Genomic DNA, 27,094 nt, shown 5'->3' with positions numbered 1-27,094 from the left:
ACATATCAGGAGTGTGATGGAATGATTCTCACTAAATGAGTGCACCTCCAGCAACACTCATGAAGCTTGACACCGTCCAGAACAAAGCAACTGGCTTAATTGACATGACATTAACAAGCACCTACTCCGCCCACTACCAACGTTTACTAACAGCATTGTATACCATCTACAAAATGTCCTGTAGAAAGCTGCCAACTCTTTAGACAGCATTTTCTAAACCCGTGACAGTTACCATCTCGAAAGACAACGGCAGCAGATATATTGAAACCCACACCACTTGCGAGTTCCCCTCCATGCCACTCACCATACTGACATGGAAATATAACACTGTAAAATATAGGAGCAGCATTAGGCAATTTGGCCCATTAAGTCAGCTCCACCATTCAATCACGGCTGATTTCTCAACCCTATTCTCCTGCCTTCTCCCCATAACTCTTGAGCCTCTTAGCAATCAAGAACCTGGCTAATCTCTGTCTTAAATACACTCAATGGTGTGACCTGCACGGCCTTCTGTGGAAATGAGTTCCACAGATTAACCACACTCTGGTTGAAGAAATTCCTCTGTATCTCACTTCTAGAGGGTTATCCCTTCATTTTGAGGCTGTTCCTCAGAATCAGTTTATCAAAATCCTGGGACCGTATCCCTCGGGTCTACCACCAGCAGATAGACTGCAATGTTTCAAGAAGGTAGTACTTCATCACCTTCTCAAGGGCAATTAAGGATGGGCAATAAACAACCAAATAGAGTCATAGTCACGCGGCACGGAAATAGACCCTTTGGTCCTACTCATCAATGTCGACCAAGGTTCCCAAACTAAACTAGCCCCATTTGCCTGTACTTGGCCCATATCCTTCTAAATCTTTCCACTTTGTGTACCTGAACAAACGTCTTTTAAACATTTTAACTGTATCTGCATCAACCATTTCCTCTGGTAGTTTATTCAGTTTACAAACTCTGTGAAAACATTGCCCCTCATGTCCCTTTTAAATCTTTCTGCTGTCACCTTAAAATTATGCCCTTCAGCTTTGAAATCACCAAACCTAGGAAAAAAAACACTTCACCTTATCAACATCCATCATGATTTTATGAACCTCTGTAAGGTCACCCCTCAATCTCCTGTGCTCCAGTGGAAAAATGTCCCAGCTTATCCAGCATCTCCTTATTGCTGAAACCCTCCAGTCCTGGTAACATCTTTGTGAATCTCCTCTGCATTCTCTCCAATTTAGTAATGTCCTTCCTATAGCAAGGCAACCAGAACTGTGCATGGTACACTGAAAGTAGCCTCACCAACATCTGTACAAATGCAACATGTGCCAACTCCCAAACTGAGTGGACTGAGCAATGAAGGCAAGCATGCCAGACATCATCTTTACCACTCTGTCTTCCTATCATGCAACTTTCAATGAGCTATGTACCTGAACCTCTAGGCCTGTCTGTTCTACAATCCTGTCCAGGGCCCTACCATTAATTGTGTAAGTCCTGCCCTTGTTTGTCTTACCAAAATGTAACACCTTGCATTTATCTCAATTAAATTCTCTATCTGCCACTCCCAGGCCCGTTGGCTCATGTGATCAAAATCAATTTGTTATCTTAGATAACCTTCTTCACTGTCTACCATATCACCAATTTTGATGTCATTTGCAAAATTACTAATCATGCTTCCTATATTCTCTCATCCAAATTGTTTATATAAATGACAAGCAACAGTGGGGCCCAAAATTGATCCCAGTGGAACACAGCTGGTCACAGGCCTTCAGCCTGAAAAACAACCCTCCTCCACCACCCTCTGTCTCCTACCATCGGCCTATTTTGCATCCAGTTGGCAAGTTCTCCCTGAATCCTATGTGATCTGACTTTACTAACCAGTCTACCGTAAAGAACTTTGTGAAGGCCTTACTAAAGTCCATGTAGACAATGTCTACCACTCTGCCCTCATCTATTTTCTTGGTCACATCCTCAAAAAAAACTCATTTGTGAGACAGTTTCCCATGCACAAAGCCATGCTGACTATTCCTAATCAGTCCTTGTCTCTCAAAATGCATGTAAATCCTCTCTCTCAGAATCCCCTTCAACACTGACATCAGACTCACTGGGGTCTATAGTTCCTAGGCTTCCCTTCGCAACCTTTCTTAAATAAAGATACGGCACAGTGAGTTTGCACATTCTCCCTGTGTCTGTATGGGTTTCCTCCCACAGTCCAAAGATGTGCAGGTTAGGTGGATTGGCCATGCTAAATTGCCCATTGTGTTCAGGGATGTGTAGATTATTGGGGAATGGGCCTGGGGGAGATGCTCTGTGGTTTGGCGTGGACTTGTTGGGCTGAAGGGCCTGTTTCCACATTGTAGGGATTCTATGATTAGCCACTTTCCAGTCCTCCTGAGGCTACAGATGATACTAATAATTCTGCTAGGGGCCCTGCAATTTTCTCTCTAGTTTCCTACAATATTCTAAGATAAACTTGATTTAACTACTTTTTGGCTTTTAATACTTCCAGCACCACCTCTTCTGAAATGTTGACTGTTTTCAAGACATCAGTATTTATTTCCCAGAGTTCCCTCCTTCCACATGTTTCTCCATAGAAAATACTGAAATATTTTGTTTAGTATCTCTCCCATCTCCTGTGGTTCCACACATAGACAACCTTGTCGATCTTTAAAGAGCTGTATTCTCTCCCAAGTAGTTCTTCTTGCCTTTAATAAAGGACAAAAAGCAGGACAAATACAACCTGGCCAATTACTGCTCGACTCTCAACCATCAACAAAGTTAGTGATTTGTAGTTTCACCTTTTCACTGTCACTCAGTCTGGGTTCTGACGCTTTGCTCCTGAACTTTTTATAACCTTGGTTCAAACATGGACAAAAGAGGTGAACTTTAGAACTGAGGTGAGAGTGACTGTGTTTTTAAATCAAGGCAGCATTTCACTGGATATGGCATTAAAAAACCTTAGCAAAATGAGATTCAGGGAAAATAGCTCTTCACTGGTTGGAATCATGCCTAGCTCAAAGGATGACGATTGAAGTGTTGGAGATCAACCATATTAGTTGCAGGATTTCACTGCTGAAATTCCTCAGGGTACTTTTTTAAAATCTCAACCTGTTTAGAAATGTTGTGTCATACCTCTGAAGCAAGTGAAACTTGAACCCAGGCCTTCTGGCTCAGAGGTGGGGACACTGCCACCTGCACCAGAAGAGACCTATTTCCTCAGGTAACTTGTTTATGAATTGAGCAAACGTCTCAGAGATGCAGTTTCTTTGTTTAATTATCATTGTAAGTGAATAGCACAAACTGAGGCCAAAACAGCACCTGGACCAGGTCTTGAACCCTGCATCATCAGATTAAAAGTCTGATGCTCTATCAACTGAGCTACACAAGTGTATCACAATTGATGAAGTTCCCTCAATACTTTCTAATCAACCTGATCAGTACTGCAATTAAATGTTGAACCCAGACCACCTGGCTCAGAATTGGGGACACAACCACTACACAATAAGGCCCCTCAATTCCCCAGGGTATGTATTTTTTTACAACGTGTTCAGGATGTTATTTCACATTTATGGGGAGAGTAGGACTTAAACCTGGGCCTCCTGTTCAGGGGTAGAGGCACTGCCACAATCACACACGAGTCCTTATTTCCTCAGAACCATGTCGTAGCCCTAATCATCTTCAGCTGCTTCATCAATCATCAGACCTATGACCACTTCCATCTAGAAGGACAAGGACAGCAAATACATGGGAACACCACCACCTGCAAGTTCCCCTCCAAGTCATTAAACATTCTGACTTGGAAATATACTGCTGTTCATTCACTCACTGTGTCAAAATCCTGGCATTCTCTCCCTAAGGGGATTATGGGTCAACCCAATGCACATGGACAGGAGTGGATGAAGAAGGCTGCTCACTATCACCTTCTCAAGGGCAGCTTTGCAATTCAGTGACATACAATGAATGAATTCAAAAAAATCAATAACCTTCCCTCCATCATCTGTTCAGAAGTGAAGATATTTGCAGATTATTGTATAATATTCAGTACCTTGCACAACTTCTCAGATTCTGAAGCAGCTCATGTTATTTACAGCAACTCCTGAACAAAGTCCATTTGTGGGCTGATAATCGGATTGTCTCCAATGAATACCCCATTAGCAGCATCCTGGGTGTTACCAGTAATCAGGAACTGAACTGGACTAGTGATATAAATACTGTGGCTGCTAAAGCAAGTCAGAGGCTGGGAAGTCCGCAGCCAATAACTCATCAGCTGTCCCTCAAAGCCTGTCCACCATCTATAAGGCCAAGTCAGGAGTGTAATAGAACACTCTCCACATGCCTGGAGACGTGCAGCTCTGACAACACTCGAAGTTTGATTACATCCAGGACGAAGCAGTATACTGGATTAGCACCTCACCATCACTTTGAATGGCCTCTCCCTTCATCACAAATGCACAATGACAGCAGTGCCTATTGTCTACAAGGTGTACTGCAGCAGCTCACCTAGGCACTTTGAATAGCAACTATGACTATTAACAACTAGACAGACAAGGGCACAAGTGCTTGGGATCACTGTGCGCTTGCACATTCAAATTAGGTTTGAAAATAGGATATCATGGAACTAAAGTAAACAAAAAACAAAGTTGCTGGAAAAGCTCAGCAGGTATGGCAACATCTGTGAAGAAAAAGCCAGAGTTAATATTTTGGGTTTGCAGTTATTTTGGTTTTTATTAGGAACTAAAGTGCTTCAGTTGTGAAGGATTTCCAATGACTGTGTTCATGATGCTATTGATTACTGGAGACAGGTTGATCAAGACTGCGGGATTACAGAGAATCCTTTACTTGGTACTGTTGGATCTCTTGAACCACTGAAATGAGTAGATGGGTTAAATAACTGTATCCCTGAGAATGAAGGTCCGTGCAATTTTGCACTACAATATCAATCTGAATTGTATATTTTGTTGAGTGGAGCTTAAAGAACCACAGCAACTTGTATTTTAGCATTTCACATTGTAAGAGATTCCAAGGTACTACAAAGAATTTGACACTGAATGGTATGATGTAGTAGGACGAGTGCAAAGATATTTTAGAAGGATCATAGAAGATGATAGAAGGTTAACGTAGGAAATATGAGTTTTTAAGGTTGTGGTAACTGTAAACACAGCCATCAATGGTCAGGAGATTAAAATAAGGGAAGTGCAAGGAAACCAGATTTGGAGGTGCACAAAGATCTTGGGGGTTGTGGGGTTAAAGAAGATTATAAAGATGAGAAGGGGTAAAGTCAGAGAATTTGTAAATTTGAGAATTTTAAGATTGGTTCCCACTTTGGTAACACCTTATTGCTGATTAGTGAGCCCAGGGTAATGGAATATTGACAATTATGACAATTAAGTGTAGTCGGAATTTTGATCAGCTCTGGTTTATGGGAGGCTAACCACAAAACACTGAAACAGTCAAGTATATATATAACAAAACCTGAATGGGAGTGCTCAACACATTGAGGTCATGAAATTCTTTGAGTAAGGAGGCTTATGTTAGTCTCCCAATGCAGGTAGCAAACAACATAACTCTAACAATGGTAAATAATGGCAGGAAAGGGACCTGAGACGTAAGTGGAGGCCAGTACACTAAGTGGAGGCATATTGGGCTTCATAATAGTACATGTGTGTTTCTGAATTATGGACAGGCAGTTAGATGTTTTACCAAATTGCCTCCCCAATTCAGACAGTTCACAGGATTTGGATTATGAGTGGAGAGGGCTTAGCCAAATCTTACACTTGTAAGCAGGCATGGTTTGAGCAATTGCAGGTAGACAGATACCAGAAATACCTAGGACCAAATCTTAGGTGATCGAAGTTGGGTTGCTATAATTTTCTTATTGTACCTTGGTATTCCATGTTTCTGGCCTGAACTTCCAAGATTCTTGAGACTTGTGGAGCAGTACCTGATCTGGGAGCCTTCCAGTGCAATGCAGGATCACTGTTGGGGTACAAGTGCACCCTTTTTTTTAAATACCGGTAACTACTGCATTTATGGGTCTAAAGGGCCCAAAAGCATTTTGGGAATCTATGGAGCAGCGATAAGTGGGAAGGAGGGTTTGGGGCAGGTGGGCAGGGTGTGGGTAGGTGAGGGAAAGGCTTGGAGCAAGGTGGCAGGATGGTGGCAGTAGGGACGGATGGCAGGCAGCTGATTGAGGGGGTACAGTGCAGTAGATTGTTAGGTGAATGGGTAACGTGGGTCAGATGGTGGGGTGTGGTTCTGTCTGGTGGGTTGATGGTCGAGCTTCGGGTTGAATTGAAGGTTGAGGGTGGTGATGTTACTTGTATAGTTATCTCAGAGTTAGACACAGTGTTTGTGTTTCCAACTTCCTTGAGTCATTTTGCAGGTGAGTGTGTTGAAAACCTCAAGTCTGTGACTCATGTTCATTGTTGTAATCTGTTTCAGTGGATTCTAGATGCGTCACACTTGCCCAACAAAACTTTACATTTCCCAGCAATTCTGGTGTCAGGACTTCCAAAGCATCCTGTATTGTATCTTTCCTGGTAGCTTGCTGGAAAGTCTATCTTCCAATTAGAAGATCAGGCTGTTCAGTCATTTATTTGTCTATGTTAATTATCAGTGCTGGAGGCCACTGGAACTATAACCTCCTGGATTTCAACCTTTCGAGTATTTAAATCCAATGGGAATATGGTGGGGTTGTGGAGTTTGGCAAAAGGGAATGCTCTTTCAGGATGTTTAGCAGATAAGGAAATTCTTGACTGTTTTCATTGAAATTGAATTTTACACATAGAATGCAGTTCTAGAAAGGGAAGAATAACTGAAAATTTAGAAAGCTTTGGCAACTGGGTACTTACAAAAAATGTACTTGCACTGCTTTCTAATGAAGCATTTTTACTTAAGACAAACTTGGTTTCCTTTTTATAACAGAAGCACAACATCATGGCAACAGGAAACAGTGATGATCCATGCAGGTCATCTTCATCACACAAAAGGAAAGTCATTGAGGTTGATACAGGTCTGTCTCCAAAACTTCATACCTTTTAAAAAATATTTTCCTTTTCTATTCTTACCACCAAAATGTATAGCCTCTCACTTTCCCATATTATTTTCCATCTATTACCACCATGTTGTCCACTCATTTAGCCTGTTTATATCACTGAAATCTTTCGTTACAGGTTGCATTTTCATCTAACTATGTATCATCAGCAAACTTGGATAAGTTCCTTTGTTAAAGTTATCAAACAAGATTGTAAATGACTGCCAACTTGAAAATTCCTGATTTATTGCTATTTTCTCATTTCTGTTTATTTTAATCAGTGCTTCAGGCATGCTAATATGACCACAAATGTCTTATTTTGCATATACCATTTTATCTGATACCATAGTGAATTTCTTATGGAAAGCCTAGTATACTACATTTACCAGCTCCTTCAGAAACCTCTAATAAATTCATGAAACACAGTTTTCTCTTCCTAAAACCATGTTGACTCCAGCCGTACTATGATTTTCTGAACTACATTTAAGACTTCCCGAATAATGGATTCCAGGATGTCCCAATGACTGACTGACATCAGTCAAACTGGCCAGTTGTTCCTTGTTTCTTTTCTTCCTGTTTAAGGAAGAAGTGTTCCTGGGTAACACTTCCTAACTTGTAATTTTGAGGATCTGGCATATCATGACTCTGGTATCCACTGTCAACTGAGCTACCTCTTCCAGAGCCTGTATTGTTAAGCTGAAAGCACCTAATAGGCTCTTTAAGGATTGGTCAAAATCAGTACAAGAAGATGTGTGTTTAGATATGAAGCAAATTTATGAGCTTAGCTTACTTTTTCTATATGTATTAAATATCATGCATAGTAATGAATGAATCTATTATTTTAAATTACTTTGGACACATTCACTAAGTGAGTTTCATTGTTTACTGTGTGTTAGGGACTCCTGGGTGATGGCTGGCACTTGGAGCTTTATTTCAGATTTCTTGACTGCGGTCTCTCTACCCGGTCTGATGGAGAATGTCTCAGTCTCACGAGTTCCAGTCCAATGGGGAATGTCCCATTCGTGGGACAAAGTTGCTGATATTAATATTATTCTGGTTATGTGCTGGATCACCACTTTGTAGTATTTTCAGTACTTTTCCTGACATTCCATTGTGCAAAATCATCTCCAGGTGGCTCCCTGTTAAGTGTACATGGAAGTGGTTCCCACAGACAATCAAGATCATGCAGCCTGCCCCCCAGCCAAAACAGGCCTGTTTTTGTACACTGTTCCACTTCAATTGCTTATTATCATGTCAATTAACATTTACCATTAACGATTAGCAATCTGATTTGGAGATAACATTTTTGAGTCTAATACTCTGTAATCTGTAAAAGTTGCTGGAAAAGCTCAGCAGGTCTGGCAGCATCTGTGGAGGGGAAAACAGAGTTAATGTTTTGGGTTCTGTGGAAGGGTCACTGGACCTGAAACGTTAACTCTGTTTTCTCCTCCACAGGTGCTACCAGACCTGCTGAGCTTTTCCAGCAACTTTGCTTTTGTTCAAAGTCTTCTGGCCGTTCTATCCTTGATTTTCTTCTGTGTAAGATTGCTTACGTAGAAATTGGCTGAAGTATCTTTAATGTATGGAATTTCACTTTTTTTTTACAATTTTTAAAAACATGACATGGAAACATTCTTTGCATATTAAGAAAGTAAATCTTCCTCTTTTCTTTGCTTCTTTTGAAAGGTTCTCTTCATCAAGTATCCCTATAATAACAGTAGTGGAAAGTCCAGGCCATAGACTATTACACAATTCGTGCAGACACAGTCAGTGACAGTCAGTGACTTTCTGTCTGGCTTGAGGTAGTAAAGTATGTCGTTGAAACTCAAATTTATGGCTCGCTGATTGGAAGATAATTTAGTGTTTCCTATTTTTGCATATCTCTTCTTCTAACAAACCATCTTTGTGTGAATCCAAAAATCATTTCATCAGTTTTACTTATCAGATTGTGCAGGTTTGCTGTTTATTGGCACGGGAAATAAGACATTGCTTCCAGAGCAAAGCAATGTCTTATTTCCCGTGCCAATAAACAGCAAACCTGCACTTTTATACAATTTTTCATTCCATCATAATGTGAATACAAGTCACTTGTAAAATGCTTCTAGCTGTATGTTGGGAAACTGAGCAGTATAGATATTAGAGGAGAAAATTGATCAGGTGGCGGTATCACAACAGGATATGTGGCATCTGGAGTTGCACCGACCATTTATGATAACAATATGTCATTTTTGGTTCTTCCCAACTCCTACTTCATCACGCTGTGGCATGATGATCGAGTTACAGATGCTGTGACCATGAATTTCTTTTGCACATCCCCCCCATCCTCCCTCAACCGACCTTCTCTTGGGTTTTATTGTTTTCCAATTTGTACAAACTACCAACCAGCCAGCAGTAGCATGTTCAAGAGGAACAGTGAGAGCCTCCATACTATTGATAAACAAGCACCATCACTTGTTTTGATACTCGCAGTCACTAGTTCACAATGCGTACAACTGAGAGGTTAATATGGAGTAGGGGTCTGTATATAAAGCACACAGTATCCTGGGCTGCTTTAATAGTGGCATAGAATATAAAAGCAAGGAGGCTGTTTTAAACTTCTACAAAACATTGTTCAATATTCCATTTTACCAGAATCACAGTTGTAGGCACCACACCTTGTGAAAGAAGTGAAAGTATTAGCAAGGGTACAGAAAAAGTTCAAAGAATGATTTTAACATTGAAGAATTTCAGTTAAGTTGGTAGTTTGGAGAGCTGTTTTCCTTGGGGTTGAGAAGACTTGGTAGTGGCATTTAAATGGTCCTGTCCAGGGTCTGGACAGATTAAATAGGGAGAATTCTTTTTTCCCCATTTGTGGTCAGATTGAAAACCAGAGAATACAGATTTAAGCTGACAGGCAACAGAAGTAGTGATAATATGAAGAAAATACTTTTCATGTTGTAAGTGATTAGAATCTGTAATGAGCTGTCTATGTATGTGATGGAGGTTGGGTTAATCAAGATTTTCAAAATAGAATCGTTTCATTTTCTGAAGATATGATTCCCAAGACTTGGGGGAGAGGCTGACGAATAGCACTAGCTGAATTGCTTTTTCAAATGGCCAGCATAGACTTAACTGATCAAATAACCTCCTTTTCATGCTGTCGTCATTCTCTGACTCTATTCTACTTAATACTCAGCAGGTCAGAGAACATCTGAGAAAAGCAGTAATGTTTCAGGTTGATGACCTTTCATCAAAACCACAATCTAGTCAACTGTACTTTTTCGTGCAAGAGATGCTGCCTGATCCGCTGAGTGCTTCCAATATTTTCTGTTTTTATTTCAGACTTGCAATGTTTGCATTATTTTGTTTTTGTGTCATGGAATGAAATGGTCTTGTCCTTATCTCATGGGCAGCGTGCACAGGTAATGAAACTTTGGGCAAGCAGGAAGGAAATGACTGGGAGTGCCTTTTGTTGCCTCTAGAGTCTTGATGCCTGATTGAAACTTCTGGCAATGAGACATTCTTCTAATGAGTGTTTTGTTTAATTTTTAAATGATTGTGTCACTGGCAGCGGCAGCATTTGTTACACATCAGTCATTGCCCTTGAATTAAGTGACTTGCTAGTTCAATTCAGTAGCAAGTTAAGAGTTAAGCTCAAAACTGTCAGTGTAGAGTCATATCTGGCCATATCAGGTAAGAAGGGCAGATTTCCTCCCCAAAAGGACATTGCAGAAAGGCAATAAAATGTGAGGCTGGATGAACACAGCAGGCCAAGCAGCATCTCAGGAGCACAAAAGCTGACGTTTCGGGCCTAGACCCTTCATCAGAGAGGGGGATGGGGGGAGGGAACTGGAATAAATAGGGAGAGAGGGGGAGGCGGACCGAAGATGGAGAGCAAAGAAGATAGGTGGAGAGGGTGTAGGTGGGGAGGTAGGGAGGGGATAGGTCAGTCCAGGGAAGACGGACAGGTCAAGGAGGTGGGATGAGGTTAGTAGGTAGCTGGGGGTGCGGCTGGGGGTGGGAGGAAGGGATGGGTGAGAGGAAGAACCGGTTAGGGAGGCAGAGACAGGTTGGACTGGTTTTGGGATGCAGTGGGTGGGGGGGAAGAGCTGGGCTGGTTGTGTGGTGCAGTGGGGGGAGGGGATGAACTGGGCTGGTTTAGGGATGCAGTGGGGGAAGGGGAGATTTTGAAACTGGTGAAGTCCACATTGATACCATATGGCTGCAGGGTTCCCAGGCGGAATATGAGTTGCTGTTCCTGCAACCTTCGGGTGGCATCATTGTGGCAGTGCAGGAGGCCCATGATGGACATGTCATCAAGAGAATGGGAGGGGGAGTGGAAATGGTTTGCGACTGGGAGGTGCAGTTGTTTGTTGCGAACTGAGCGGAGGTGTTCTGCAAAGCGGACCCCAAGTCTCCGCTTGGTTTCCCCAATGTAGAGAAAGCCGCACCGGGTACAGTGGATGCAGTATACCACATTGGCAGATGTGCAGGTGAACCTCTGCTTAATGTGTAATGTCATCTTGGGGCCTGGGATGGGGGTGAGGGAGGAGGTGTGGGGACAAGTGTAGCATTCACCTCCCACCCACAGCCTCCAACCTCATTGTTCCCCAACCCCGCACGGCCCGTTTCTATCTCCTTCCCAAAATCCACAAACCTGCCTGCCCTGGTCGACCCATCGTCTCAGCCTGCTCCTGCCCCACCGAACTCATCTCCACCTATCTGGACTCCATTTTCTCCCCTTTGGTCCAGGAACTCCCCACCTATGTCCGTGACACCACCCACGCCCTCCACCTCCTCCAGGACTTCCAATTCCCTGGCCCCCAACACCTCATATTCACCATGGACGTCCAGTCCCTGTACACCTGCATTCCGCATGGAGATGGCCTCAAGGCCCTCCGCTTCTTCCTGTCCCGCAGGCCCGACCAGGCCCCCTCCACCGACACTCTCATCCGCCTAGCGGAACTCGTCCTCACACTCAACAACTTCTCTTTTGACTCCTCCCACTTCCTACAGACTAAGGGGGTGGCCATGGGCACCCGCATGGGCCCCAGCTATGCCTGCCTCTTTGTAGGTTACGTGGAACAGTCCATCTTCCGCACCTACACAGGCCCCAAACCCCACCTCTTCCTCCGGTACATTGATGACTGTATCGGCGCCGCCTCTTGCTCCCCAGAGGAGCTCGAACAGTTCATCCACTTCACCAACACCTTCCACCCCAACCTTCAGTTCACCTGGGCCATCTCCAGCACATCCCTCACCTTCCTGGACCTCTCAGTCTCCATCTCAGGCAACCAGCTTGTAACTGATGTCCATTTCAAGCCCACCGACTCCCACAGCTACCTAGAATACACCTCCTCCCACCCACCCTCCTGCAAAAACTCCATCCCCTATTCCCAATTCCTCCGCCTCCGCCGCATCTGCTCCCACGATAAGACATTCCACTCCCGCACATCCCAGATGTCCAAGTTCTTTAAGGACCGCAACTTCCCCCCCACGGTGATTGAGAACGCCGTTGACCGCGTCTCCCGCATTTCCCGCGACACATCCCTCACACCCCGCCCCCGCCACAACCGCCCCAAGAGGATCCCCCTCGTTCTCACACACCACCCTACCAACCTCCGGATACAACGCATTATCCTCCGACACTTCCGCCATTTACAATCCGACCCCACCACCCAAGACATTTTTCCATCCCCATCCCTGTCTGCTTTCCGGAGAGACCACTCTCTCCGTGACTCCCTTGTTCGCTCCACACTGCCCTCCAACCCCACCACACCCGGCACCTTCCCCTGCAACCGCAGGAAATGCTACACTTGTCCCCACACCTCCTCCCTCACCCCCATCCCAGGCCCCAAGATGACATTCCACATTAAGCAGAGGTTCACCTGCACATCTGCCAATGTGGTATACTGCAGCCACTGTACCCGGTGCGGCTTTCTCTACATTGGGGAAACCAAGCGGAGGCTTGGGGACCGCTTTGCAGAACACCTCCGCTCAGTTCGCAACAAACAACTGCACCTCCCAGTCGCAAACCATTTCCACTCCCCCTCCCATTCTCTTGATGACATGTCCATCATGGGCCTCCTGCACTGCCACAATGATGCCACCCGAAGGTTGCAGGAACAGCAACTCATATTCCGCCTGGGAACCCTGCAGCCATATGGTATCAATGTGGACTTCACCAGTTTCAAAATCTCCCCTTCCCCCACTGCATCCCTAAACCAGCCCAGTTCATCCCCTCCCCCCACTGCACCACACAACCAGCCCAGCTCTTCCCCCCCACCCACTGCATCCCAAAACCAGTCCAACCTGTCTCTGCCTCCCTAACCGGTTCTTCCTCTCACCCATCCCTTCCTCCCACCCCCAGCCGCACCCCCAGCTACCTACTAACCTCATCCCACCTCCTTGACCTGTCCGTCTTCCCTGGACTGACCTATCCCCTCCCTACCTCCCCACCTACACCCTCTCCACCTATCTTCTTTGCTCTCCATCTTCGGTCCGCCTCCCCCTCTCTCCCTATTTATTCCAGTTCCCTCCCCCCATCCCCCTCTCTGATGAAGGGTCTAGGCCCGAAACGTCAGCTTTTGTGCTCCTGAGATGCTGCTTGGCCTGCTGTGTTCATCCAGCCTCACATTTTATTATCTTGGAATCTCCAGCATCTGCAGTTCCCATTATCTCTGATTGCAGAAAGGCAATTAGTTCACCAATAAATGTGATGGTCTCAGTCATGGTGACTGTGAAGGTAGTATTCAATTCTAGTTTTATTAGGTGTACCTAGTATAATTTGAATTTGGTGGTAGGACTTGACCCATGTCCCCATAGCCAAAGCAGCTAGACCTTTAGTTCGGTTAGACCACCATTCTGCCATTGTCTTTTACAGTCTGAAAAGGGAACAATCTGACAGGATCCAGAAACTCCTTTTTTTTTAAACAGGACTGAGGTTCAGAAGGGAAAGTGCTCACAGGAGATTGTTGGGGCTTTTGGGGACTACCTTCCCTGCACATTTTCCCCTCTTAGGGTCAAAGACTCTGACCCCTTGGGCTGCTGCAGAGAGGCTGTCTACATTCAGCTGGTAGCCTGTCCATGTGACTTGAGGCTGCTCTCCCATAGCAAAGTGATGGTGACTCTAAAACATTTGGGCCTGTTATGTATGTCATTAGGTGTGTGCCGCCCCTTTTAGAGAGTCAGTCAGATGGCTTGGAGTCAAGAGCTAGAGGAGGCAGTCTAAGAATCAACTGTGGGGCTGAGAGACTAATAATAAAGTGTTCTCCTTTCAAGTTTACTCTCTGTCTACCTCATTCTATTTATGGTTCTAAAGAACCACAATTCTAAGAACTGGCGAAGAGTGTAGGATCCAGCGCACAGACTGTGTAAATGCCATTTTTTGTTTTGTTGGGAGGAAGGATGTTGCCTGGTCTTCGAAAACGGTGAAGGATTATGGAGGTAACTTTGAGGGAAGTGGGTGTGAGAGGACTCGGTCAATGGTCAACGCCAAGGAAGAATGATATGCACGAGGGAACGAGCTGAGACTGGCGGTCATGAGGAGACTCTAGCTACAGCCAATGGCTGAATAGGGGAGTATTCACCTAGGATTCTACCAAAATCATGGTGAAGAGTGGTTGTGAGGGCACTTGGGCGATGCTGGGGAAGAATGCTATACTAACACAGTCAGTGGGGGAGCAGCAAATGCAGAGAAAATTGACTGAGAGGACTTGGGCTATGAATGTCTTCTAGACTCCAGTGACGGGGAATTAAAATGGTGGGCCAGTTTGGAGCGGTGGCAAGTTATTTTGCACCAAAGCCTCTGATCATGGGATGTTTCTGTTTTACAAACATGTACAGCACAAAGGCGAGTCCATCGCCCAACTAGTAGCTGCCTTAAAGAGGTTAGCAGAATATTGTGAATTTGGAGGGTTTCTCCAAGAAGCCTTGTGGCACAATTTGATTTGTGGTGCCTGACATGAAACCACCCAACAGAAGCTACTAATAAGGAAAGGCCTGGATTTCAGGAAGCTTACAAAATTGTTACCTCGATGGAGGTGGCTAGCACTGGGGCAACCCCATTGGTTGATAACGTCTGGGTGCATCAAGTAGTGGAAAGTCTGTAAAAATGCGGTACCAACCATTGAATGGTGTTGATGTGGCAAGAGTGGCTGCGAGGAGTCAGCAAGTTGGACTCTTAAGTCCAGTGCTGCAGGTGTAAGTGAGTGAGCATATTGCATGAAATCGCCAGTACAACTCAAACAAGAGAAGGGCTGTTTAAAGGAGCTAATTCAGAGAGCGAGGCATACGGTGCATGCTACCAGCCAGGGAGTAGACCAGCAGTCAGCTGGGTCTGCAGGAGAAGCAGAAGCTCAGAGTCAGCAGAGTTTCAGTTAAACATCCGATCGATATCGGGTGAAACTGACTATTTCTTCCCAAAATAGGAGACAATTTGGATAGAAATGGATACTGGTGCAGTCGTGTCTCTGATTCTCAAATCAATACATACAGAAAAGTTAAAGACATTGCCAGTGAAGCCTGCTGAGATTACACTATGGACATACATGGAACAAGTGGTGCCACTGAATAGCTATGTACTGGTAAAAGTACAGCTAAAGAACCAGTATATTGAACTGCCTCTGGTGACAGAAATTAAAATTAAATTGGGGCGTGGCTACCAAGCTGGTGGACTTAAACAAGTTTGCAAGAGATTTTGGGCAAGTGTAAAGATGTGTTCAATGGAACCCTGGAAAAAATGAAAGAAGTAGAAATTAAACTTGTTTTGGAATGGGAGGCCCACCCAAGGAGTCTGATGGTGTGTCCAGTACCATTTTCCATCCAGTCTAAAGTGAAGTTGGAACTGGGACACCTGGTGAACCTGGGAGTATTGGAGCCAGTAACCACCAGTGAATGGGCCAGTCCAATCGTTACAGTCTTAAAAAAGATAGTGTGGTGAGGATTTGTGGAAACTTTAAGGTCACAGTCAACCTAGCCCTGAGTGCAGATCAATATCCACCTCCACTCATCGAAGACATGTTCAGTAGACTGGGTAGGGGAAAGAAATTCTCCAAAATGGATCTGTCCCAAACCAACTCGCAGATGGGGGTCACAAAGGAATCTCAGCCGCCTACAAGTAAAAAGGGAGAAATGCGAGTTTTGTAAAGATCCCATAGAGTACTTCCACCCTCTGCATGAAAAAGTTGCCTTTTAGATCACTTCTATATCTTTTCCCCCTCATCTTAAAGTTATGTTCTCTAGTTTTGGACTCCCCCATTCCAGGGAAACAACCTTGCCTATTTACCCCATTCATGTCCCTCATAGTTTTATAAACCTCTATAAGCCTCTGGAGGTTTATAACCCCTATAAACCTCAGTCTCCATGTAATTAATGGTGAGGGACTCCACAAGGTTCCCAAGAAGATGGATAAAACCCCTGCATTGCTGTTGGGAAATGGATCCAATAATGTGAGGAGGCTTACCAAGAGGTGAGAAAAGCCCTGAAAAGGCCAGAAGTGTTGACTCATTTTACCCAAAGTTCCCACTGCGGTCAGTGTGTAATGTCTTGCCTTATGATCCCTGTACTGTCATACATCTTAACAAATGGTGAGGAAAGGTCTGTTGCGTTCACGTCAAGGACACTAATGAAGATGGAGGAAAAGTATGCCCAAGTGGAAAAAGAAGGATTGGGCATTGTGTTTGGTGTTAACAAGTTCATTCATTCCCTTTATGGCAGGCACTTTGTACTGCTGACAGACCATAGGCCACTAATCTGCATTTTTGGCCTGTATGTAGGAATACTGTTAATGGCAGCAGCACCCTGCAGAGATGGGCACTATCAGCCTATTTGTATAAAATCAGGTGCCAACCTCCATTGGGCAGCCAGTCTACACCACAGCCCGCCACTGGGTCAGCATAGTTTCCTGCTATTGTATCAGCAGGTCTGCCTCCAGGCACGCCACCTCAGGGCTGGTAAAATTCTGCCCAGTGTTTCAGGTGGATGACCTTTTGTTTTATAAAGAGCAGTGTTTACTGTAATATGCAATGATATAATCTGTTTTAGATCGGGAATTAGCGCATGTAATCCTTGGACTTGCAAAACCTGCTTGGTGCCAGGATTTGTTTAACATTTGTTTTACTCTTCTATTTGCATTGACTGGTACACTAACTTTTAAACAAAACCAAATGCCTGGGACGTAAAGGAAGTTCAAATAATATACTTTGCAAGACATCTCCTCCATTGTTATGAAGAGAGATTTGAGCAATTAATTTGTCATTTCAAAAGTCATCAAAAATATCCCAGGAAATAATTTATCCATATAATACAAACAAGTAGCCTCATTATAATGACACCTCTAAATTTTTATACTCACAGCATTGAGGAAATCTTCTGCAGCACCCGAAGGGAATGCTGTATGGCTGGGTTCCATTGTTATTCATGCAAATATTATTTGAAGGTCAACTTACTGTGGCCTTTGCATGTGTTTCTACCATGGATGGCAATGTCAGCAGAAATTGCTGTTTTACAAACTAATTCGTTACCTACAGCCAAGGCACATGGTTTATAACAAAAACAACCTGTATTTATGTATAACACAGTGTGAAGCTGGAGGAACACAGCAGGCCTGGCAGTATCAGAGGAGCAGGAAAGTTGCCATTTCGGGTTGGGACCCTTCTTCAGAAATGGGGAGGGAGAAGGGAGCTGAGAAATAAATAGAGAGGAGGGACGGGGCTGGAGAAAGTAGGTGGGATGGCCTAAATGTGGATTTTACCAGTTTCACCCCCAGCCTCATCCCATGACCAACCCCCCCCCCCCCCCCCCCCCCCCGTCCTGCATCCTTGACCTGACACAACCTGTTCATCTTCTTCTCTCCTGTCTATCTGCCCTGCCCACCTCACTGACCAATCCACACCACTTCCTACCTGCACTCACCTATCACCATTGCACTTACCTTCTTCAGCCACACCCCTCCGCTGTATTTATTTCTAAGTCCTCTTCCAACTCCCTGTTTCTGAAGAAGGGTCCTGACTCAAAACGTCAACTTTCCTGCTCCTCTGATACTGCTTGGCCTGCTGTGGTCCTCCAGCTCCACACTGTGTTATTTCTGACTCCAGTGTCTGCAGTTCTTACTATCTCTGTTTTACATGAAATATCATGCATAAATACAATGCCCCAACGCATTTCAAAGCAGGTTTTGACACTAAACCATGTAAGAAGACATTAGAGCTAAGGACCAAAAGCTTGATAAGAAATTGTGTTTAAAAGGTTGCCTTAAAGATCAAAAAAAATAGGAGAGTAGAGAAGTTTATGAATTCCAGAATTTAGAACCTGGGCCGGTGAAGGTATGGTTGGCGTTGTTGGCTAAGAAGGTCAGGAATGTTCAATAGGCCAGATCTTGAGGAAAAGTCATTGCAGGACCCTCAGATGGACCACAAAGAGAAGCCATTGCATGTGATTAAATACATAAGAATGGAACCAAATGAGTTCATGGCCAGACAATAGTGGAGAGCCATTGAAAGAAAATGGTGTGGTCACCTGTGAGAATGACCAGAGACAAGTTATGAAGGACAAAAATGGATAGTTTGCCTTAATAATAGTCTCTTAGGATGTCATTTGATATGAATCATTTTGGCTGAAGCCTGATTGCAGTAATTCAGCTATGGGCTGATGGGAAAGATTGCCACTCAAACATTCAAAGATATTGGTGAAGAAAAGGAGCTTGGCGACTACATGCTTCAAAAAGACCACCATTATTCCAGTACCAAAGAAAGCACATGCAAGTTACCCTAATGACTACCACCCAAAGGCTGTGCTCTCCGTAATCATGAAGTGCTTTGAGAGGCTGGTCATGACTTGCATCAACTTGCATCCTAGCCTGCTTTGATCCCATGCAATTTGCCCATGAATGTAACAGGTCCACAGCAGATGCTATTTCCCTAGCTCTGCACTCACACTTGGAACATCTGGATAACAAGGATGCCTACATTAGATTCCAACTCACTGACTCCAGCTTCACCTTCAACATAATCTCAAAACTCTGAGACCTAGATCACAGCTCCACTGTCTGCAACTGGATCCTCAGCTTCTTGACCAACAGACCGTAATCAGTGAACATAGACAACTGCACATCCACCATGATAATCTTCAACACTGGAGCCCCCCAAGGATGGGTTCTCTGTCCCCACTGTACTCCCTGTACCCCCATGACTATGTAACCAAATTCCAAATGAACACCATCTACTATTTGCTGACAACACCACCGTGGTAGGATGGATATTGAACAGCAATGAATCAGAATACAGAAAGGAGATAGAGGGTTTGGTGGCGTGGAGCAATGATAGCAACCTCTGTCTCAATGTCAGCAAAATAATTGAACTGATCATTGACTTCAGGAAGAAGGGAGGAGATTACGCCCCCAACTGCATCAACCGAGCGCTTTTGAGAGGTTTGAGAGCACCAGGTTCCTAGGTGACAATAACCGACAGTCACTGGAACATAGGCACAGGTTTTCCAATGGTCTGACAGCCATTAATCCAAAGTAGAGTTGCACATGAGCAATCTGCAGAATCTCCATTGGAGCACACTCCAAAGGAATTGCTTGGGAAATTGAATTTTTCCCTGCACGAATCCTCTACTTCTGGACCCCTCCAAAAGTCTCCCTTTTAAATTTGAGACTTTGAAGGTTTCTCATGAAATTGAGCAAAAGAGTTACTCAGACTGTGTATAAAATAGTCTACCATTTCCTAACTCCTGTGTAACTGTTCAACAGGCCCCATACTTAGCTCACTCTCCCAACTGTACCTCTCCCAATTGCTTACACTCTTACACCAAGAGCTGACCTGACCTCCCTGGTCCTGACCCAACCCCCTCTCCAACGTCAAACCCAGCTGGATCTTAGCCGACCTTCATTGACCCAATATGACATGATTCTGATTCAGGCCCTGATGTTGGACCCAACCTGACAACAGATTCCAGGATGTAAAACTAACAACAATGAAGAAACAGTGATATATTTTCCAAATCAGGGTGGTGAGTGGCTTGGAGGAGAACTTGTAGGTCAGTGTGTTTTTATGTATCTGCTACACTTGTCCTATTAATGGTAGTGGTCTTAAATTTGGAAGGTGCTGTCTAAAGGCCCTTATTGAATTTCTGAGGTGTACCTTCTAGATATGGTACCAGCTAAGCCGCCTACTGTGCCCTGAATGATGTCAAGATTCTTGTGCATTGTTTACAGCTGCATTCCTCCTCCATCTGCAAAGTATTCCTTCACACCGCTGACTTGTGCCTGGTAGATGGTGGACAAACTCTGGGGAGTCAGGAGGTGAATGATGCAGTGCAAGATTCCTAGCTTCTGACCTGCATTTGTAGCCACTGTGTTGTTATGGCTAGTCAGGTCAGTTTCAGGTCAATGATAAGCGCTAGGATATTGATAGTGGTGATAATGCCACTGAATGTCAAGGAGTGATGCTCAGATTCTCTCCTGTTGGTCATGATCATTGCCTGGCATTTGTATTCCACAAATATTACTTGCGAGTTTTCAGCCTAAGTCTGGAATTGTCCAGGCCCTGCTGCATTTGGACATGGATTGCTTCACTGTTTGATGAGCCAGAAATGATGCCGAGCATTGTGCAGCTATTGGTGAACATCCCTACTTCTGACCTTATGATGGAGGGAAGGCTTTGATAAGTAGCTGAAGGTGGCTAGTCTTTGGACACTACCCTGAAGAACTCCTGTAGCATTATCATGGAGCTAAGATGACTGTCCTCCAACAACCACAACTATCTTCCTTTTGTGCCAAGTATGACTCTAGCCACTGGAGAGTTTGCCCCTTGATACCCATTGACTCTAGTTTTCCTAGGTCACATGCAGCTTTGATGTCAAGGGCAGTCTCTCACCTCACCTCTTGAATCCAGCTCCCTTGTCAATGTTTGAACTAAGGCTGTAATGAGCTCAGGAGCTGTGGCCTGAGTGGAACCCAAACTGGGCATTAGTGAACAAGTTATGGCTGAGAAAATATAGCTTGGTAGCTGATGACTGTTACTGTGATGATGACATCTACCATGATCCATCTCTTTCACTGGTGATTAACAATAGATTGATGGAAAGATAACTTGCTGGGTTGGATTAATCCTGCTTTTCCACGTTGCCAGGCAGATGCCAATATCATAGCTGTACTGAAACAGTTTGGCTAGGAGTGAGGCAGGTTTTGGTGCACATGTCTTCAGTACTATTGCTGGAATATTGTCAGGACCCATAGTCTTTACTGTACTCTCCTGCATTCTTCATTGATCCCCTGCCTTGATAGCTACGTTAGAATGGCACATAGCAGGCATGAGGCTGTAGATTGTGTTGGAGTACGATTCTGCTGCTCATAGCACCTCATGGTTGTCTAGTGTTGAATAGATAGATCTGTTTGAAGTCTACCCCATTTTAGCATGGTGATAGTGATGAACAATGTGATATGAAGTAAAGGTGAGATTTCATCTCCACAGGGACTTTGGTGGCCATGATTACAGATATGGTCATGAACTTACGTTTTGATCTTTTGCCATTGAGCAACTTATGATATTTTTTTAAAAATAAAACAATCCCTCAACTGTGTCTATCAGTTAGAGAATAGAGGTTAATGATCAAAGAAGATTGGATTTAAATCATAACTACCAGGTGATCTAATTAATGTTTATCTATGTTCTTCTGAAGTTACATTATTTAATAATAAACTGTTAATTTTTTGTTTAAATTATAAACTTGGTGCAAGATTGGTTATTTGTAAATTCTGTTTAAATTCTGAACAACTGAGCAACCTTTGAGGGTCAGCAGGTATTTTACTTTCATTACATTGCATATCTAGTCTTATTTAGTTAGGCTTGTTGCCTCTGTGTCGTAACACACATCAGCTGAGGTGGGAGGTGGTGTGATATGTAGTCAGCATCAGGATATTTTCTTGCCCAATTTGACCTAATGCCATGAAAATTCATGGGTCCACAATCAATGTTGAGGGCAGCTTTCTAGTGTATACATGAATGCCACGAAGCCCTTCTCGTATCATTCTTTCTGAGACTTGCTAGCAATTGTTATTGAGTGGCTTTTTCAGAGGACAGTTAGGTGTCAATATATTCAGATGAGTTGAAGGTGGCAGTTTCCTTCCCTAAAGGTCATTAGTGAACCAGATAGGATTTTCCTGATAATTACTTCAATAAATCCCAGATTTATATTTAATTCAAATTTCATCATCTGCCTGGGATTTGAACCCGAGTCCCCAAAACATTATCTGAATCTCCGAATTCTTATTGTAGTGATAATATCACTACGTAACTTTTAAATAGGGGCACAGAGTAGAAGAACGAAAAGGTTTCGCTGAACATACACATTGCATTTATTAGACCTTGGCTGGAGTATTGTGTACAATTCTGGTTGCCACACTACAGGATGAAGAGAATAACAGAAATGATTCCAGAGAATCAGAGAAACCTCAGTTATGAAGATAGATTGGAGGAATTTGGCCTATTCTCCTTGGGCATCTGGCTAAGAGGACATATGATAAAAGTTTTCAAAATCTTGAGACGTCTGAGTAGAGTAGATAGGGAGAACCCATTCCTGTTGACAAAAGGGCACAAATTTTAAAGTGATTTGCAAACATAGCAAATGTGACCTAAGTAAAAGATCCATCTCACAATGAGTGGTATGTCTGAAATGCACTTCCACAAAATATAGTAGAAGTACAGTCAGTTAAGTGTTTCTGAGGGCATTGGAGGATTGCTCATTTTCAAATAGTATTGTACTGGGAAATGCAGGTGACTGGCACTAAGTCATAATGCTTGTTTCCCAGTCTGTACAGGCATGCTGGGCTGATTGGACTCCTGTGCTATGAAAAATCTGTAATTCCAAGAATGAATAGCAGTCCCACTGGCTGTTGTTGGAAGGATGATCACCCAAAGTGCAGTATTCAGCACAAACATGGGTGATGATAGGCAGTAGTTTGCAAGGTGCTTGTTTGGGGGAGTCATTTGTTAGGGAGTGAGGAGCAAGGGCAGGTGCTTAGTTCTTGTTAGCTCCCCTTTGCTGATATCGGATCCCCCAATTAGACAGAGTGCCTTTGAACAAGGGATCCCCCTCAGAGCTGGTAAACAGCCCCATATAGATTAATTTCCCTAACTGCTCACTTAAGTGCCTCACTTGGCATGGGAATTGTCTGGTTTTCCAACTTTTCTGCCATGAACTGGATCAAGTTGGAGGTGGGGAAACGAGAAGGGTCCCCACCACCTGCCCTCTTAGCTGATTAAGTACATGTCGATCCCAGCTGGTCACTAAGCTCATTGTGAATGGCACAGTAGTTTCTCTGTGTGGGATGGAACTTTACAAATACAAATGACAACATATAAAGAAACGATAAGAAAAATGGCAGTTGGCCTTATAATTGAGGCTGTACTGCTTTTCATTAAACATAAAATGTATGCTCCTTTGTCTTTGCATCTGTTGTCGTTGCTGTTGCCTGGAGGGAAAAGGTTTGTTATGCAAATTCCAGTAGGCCTTGTTTCTGAATAAGGGTCTAGGCCCGAAACGTCAGCCTTCCTGCTCCTCTGATGCTGCTGACCTGCTGTGTTCATCCAGCTCTGCACCTTGTTATCTCAGGCCTTGTTCTGTTTATATTCCGCTGAGCGATTCAACATTGTCTCTTGTGTGAGTAAGCCAGGTTACAATAAACCCTAGAACCCCTACTGTGTGGAAATAGGCCATTTGTCTTATCGAGTCCTCACTGACCTCTGAAGAACATCCCGCTCTCACCCTACCACCTGCTCTATTCCTGTGACCAGTGGATGTGCCACAAGGATTGGTGCTGAGTCCACTGCTTTTTGTCATTTTAAGTGACTTGGATGTAAACACAGGAGGTATGGTTAGTAAGTTTGAAGATGACACCAAAATTGGAAGGTGTACTGGACAGCAAAGAAGCTCCCTCAGAGTACAGTGACACCTTGATCGTATGGGCCAGTGGACCAAGGAATGGCAGATGAAGTATAATTTAAATAAAAGTGAGGTGCTGCATTTTGGAAACGCAAATCAGAGCAGGACTCATACTCTTAATCATAAGGTACTGGTGAGTTGTTGCTGGAGTGCGGGTTCATAGTTCCATAAAAGTAGACTCTTGGATAGGATAGCGAAGAGGCCTTTATTGGTCACTGCGTTTGAGTATAGGTGTTGGGTGGTCATGTTGGAGCTGTTCAGGACATTGGTTAGGCCACTTTTGGAGTATCGTGTGCATGCCAATAGGAAGAATATTGTGACACTTGAAAGAGTTCAGAAAGGATTTGCAAGGATATTGCCAGAGTTGGAGGGTTTGAGCTATAGGGAGAGGCTGAATAGGCTGCTGCTATTTTATCATTGGAGGTTGAGGGATGATCTTATACAGGTTTATAAAATCATGAGGGGCACAGATAGGATAAATATAGAACGTCTTTTCCTTGGGTTGTGGGAGTCCAAAACTAGAGGGCATAGGTTAAGGGTGAATCGGGAAAGATTTAAAAGGGACCTGAGAGGCAGCTTTTTCAGGCAGAGGGTGGTGCATGGATGGAATGACCTGCTGGAGGAAGTGGTGGAGGCTAGTATAATTACAACATTTAAAATGCATCTGGATGGGGATATGAATAGGAAGGGTTTACAAGAATGTGGGCTAAATCGGATTGGATTCATTTAGGATATCTGGTTGGCATGGACAGAAGGGTCTGTTTTCGTGCCGTACAGCTCTATAACCATGAATTTCCCCTGACAATTCACTTAACCTGCACATCTTTGGACTGTGAAAGGAAACCAGAGCACCTGGAGGGAACGCACACTGACATCTGAGGCTGGAATTGAAACCAGGTCCCTAGTGCTGTAAGGCAGTAGTGCTAACCATTAAACCGACATACTGACCTGGAATGGAAGGGGATCTTTTTATATTTTGGTTGAAACATAAAAGAGTCGTAGATCACAGCAGCTGAAGTAAAGGTCTGCTAGTCCCTTAGGTTGGATCATTCTCCACATCTCTTGTACTATCCCTTTTGAATGAATGAAAAGTGGCCTATAAAATCTGGTGACTGTCATGGGCTAGTGATTTAGTACAGCCGGTACGTACTCGAGTCATGTTGGAGGATTGGCTAGAAGATTTTAGGTTTCATGATTGCTTGTGGCTAAGAACTTTTTAATCAGGATGCTACAAACAGCGATAATGGGATGCAGGTGTGATAAACCAGGTAGTCTTTACTTGCCTGAAATTTCTTTTATGCTTGTATATCATGCGATTGACTGGAAGGAAAGGTGTTGCTGCCAGATTTCCTAAAGGTCAGTTGTATTTCAAATGATTTTGGGGTAATGTTCCCTCCTTGGGAAATGTTATTCCTGGCGTGAGTGTTGATTAGAGCAAGATGCCTGTCCTTTCCGATTCAGTTTCTCTACTGAGTTGATGACTTTTAGAGCATGTCGAGCTACTGTTGCCAGATGTTTGCTTTGAGTGAAAGTTGCTGCTTGTCCTGTGCATTGCTGCGGGTTCCGCACATGATCTGTGATGGCTTCTTCAATCTTGTGCCCCCATCCATTTGCTAGCAGAGCGCCCACGATGGCTTTGACTTCAGGAGAGCACTGACTGTGTGTACATTTATAATGTTCTGAAGCAGAGGGAATGGCAAACAGCATGTGCAACGAGCTGCATCTCCCAAATTGTGTCCATAATGTAATTATTAAAAAACTGAAGCTTTCATCCAGTTTCACTTTTCAGGAATCATCTTCCACATCAAGGGGAGTAAAAGCCTTTGCCATGGCAATAGGTCTTGGGTGATTTGGTTCAGGTTGGCCTCTTAAGTCACTGAGCGATCTCTCACCTCTTGTTTTAATTTGGAATAATATATACCAATACAATATTATAATTCTGGTCTATACAAATAAATGTTTTTACAATCTTCATTTGGGCCTAAACCTTAATTTTATGTTGACAAAGTGGGATCCCAGGTTCTTACTAAGGGAATAAAGACACGAGATTCCACCTTTTGATCCATAAACTTGATTGTAGTGATGTTCTAATTTTGTACAATCTATAGAATGTATGCAACTTGTATTCTAATATCCCAAAAATAACATTTTCCTTTTATTTGTGAGCATTGCAGGCTAGACCAATGTTTATTGCCTGTCCTGAATTGCTCTTGAGAATCTTGAACCACAGCAAATGGACTGCACTGGTAGACCTGGGGTGTTGTTAGGGAGGGCATTCCAGAATTTTGACCCAGTGACCATGAAGGAACAATGATACATTTCCAAGTCAGGATGTTGATTGGCTTTAATGGAAACTTGCAGGTGGTGTTCTCAGATATCTGCTGCCCTTTTCCTCTGAGATGGAGGTGGGGTGGGCAAGTGTTTTGAAGGTGCTGTCTAACGATGTTTGGCAAATTTCTACTGTGGATCCTATACACTGCTGTTAAGGAATGTGAGCAGTGGACTGACCCTTCTTCTGATAGTCAGAAGCCATTTATCACTTTTAGACCGGATGATGCCAGCCTCTTGTATCATGTATTGTGATTTGTCTGTAACATCACCTGACATGGAGTTTACCATTCAGCCCTGGAGCCTCTACTGCTGTCTGGGGAAGAGAAGTCCACACACTAACAGTTTTCTTAGAGGAAAAGAAATGTCATCGCTGACTTAAATTTTAATGTATTTTAAACTATGTCCCTGGCCGTAGTCAATTAAGGAAAAAGACCCTCTCAGCACCCACCAAATCAAAGTATCATTTGGAATTATGACCTGGATTTCATCTTTTAGCAGAGAACAAACAGCACTGGCTTTTCATTGCACGTACAATTTCACCGTCTTTATGTGGGCTTTTACAGTACTGGCTGCAGGGAATCCGGGACCGGTGTGAACAGGCCAAATGTTAAATTGAAGAATACACCTGGGGAGGCAACAATGAAATGTTTCTAGGCCTGGGGTGGTGAGCAAAGAGCTGTGTTCAGATGTCATATTCCTGATGCAAGGAAGGTTTCCCAGCAGGAAGCAGAGAGATGAATTGGTTGCTTGTCAAATAATGATGGGTGTGGGAGGTTCTTCTACTTGAGGCTATTAAACTTTCTTTTAGGTTTTGGAGACAC

At 43.8% G+C, this 27,094-nt stretch overlaps 1 protein-coding gene across 1 annotated transcript in view; it reads left to right on the top strand.

Annotated features, from left to right (window-relative positions):
- The window catches only part of LOC125461005 (bcl-2 homologous antagonist/killer-like), a 46,545-nt gene that overhangs the window by 7,725 nt on the left and 11,726 nt on the right, over positions 1–27,094 (top strand). Inside the window, exon 3 of the mRNA XM_048549272.2 lies at positions 6,911–6,998. Coding sequence (XP_048405229.1) covers positions 6,923–6,998 — 76 coding nt within the window. The 5' untranslated portion in view covers positions 6,911–6,922. The remainder of the gene's footprint in view (positions 1–6,910; positions 6,999–27,094) is intronic.

Source organism: Stegostoma tigrinum, chromosome 18, assembly GCF_030684315.1.
Source record: "Stegostoma tigrinum isolate sSteTig4 chromosome 18, sSteTig4.hap1, whole genome shotgun sequence".
Lineage (NCBI taxonomy): Eukaryota > Metazoa > Chordata > Chondrichthyes > Orectolobiformes > Stegostomatidae > Stegostoma > Stegostoma tigrinum.
This window is presented reverse-complemented; position numbering and strand designations above follow the sequence as displayed.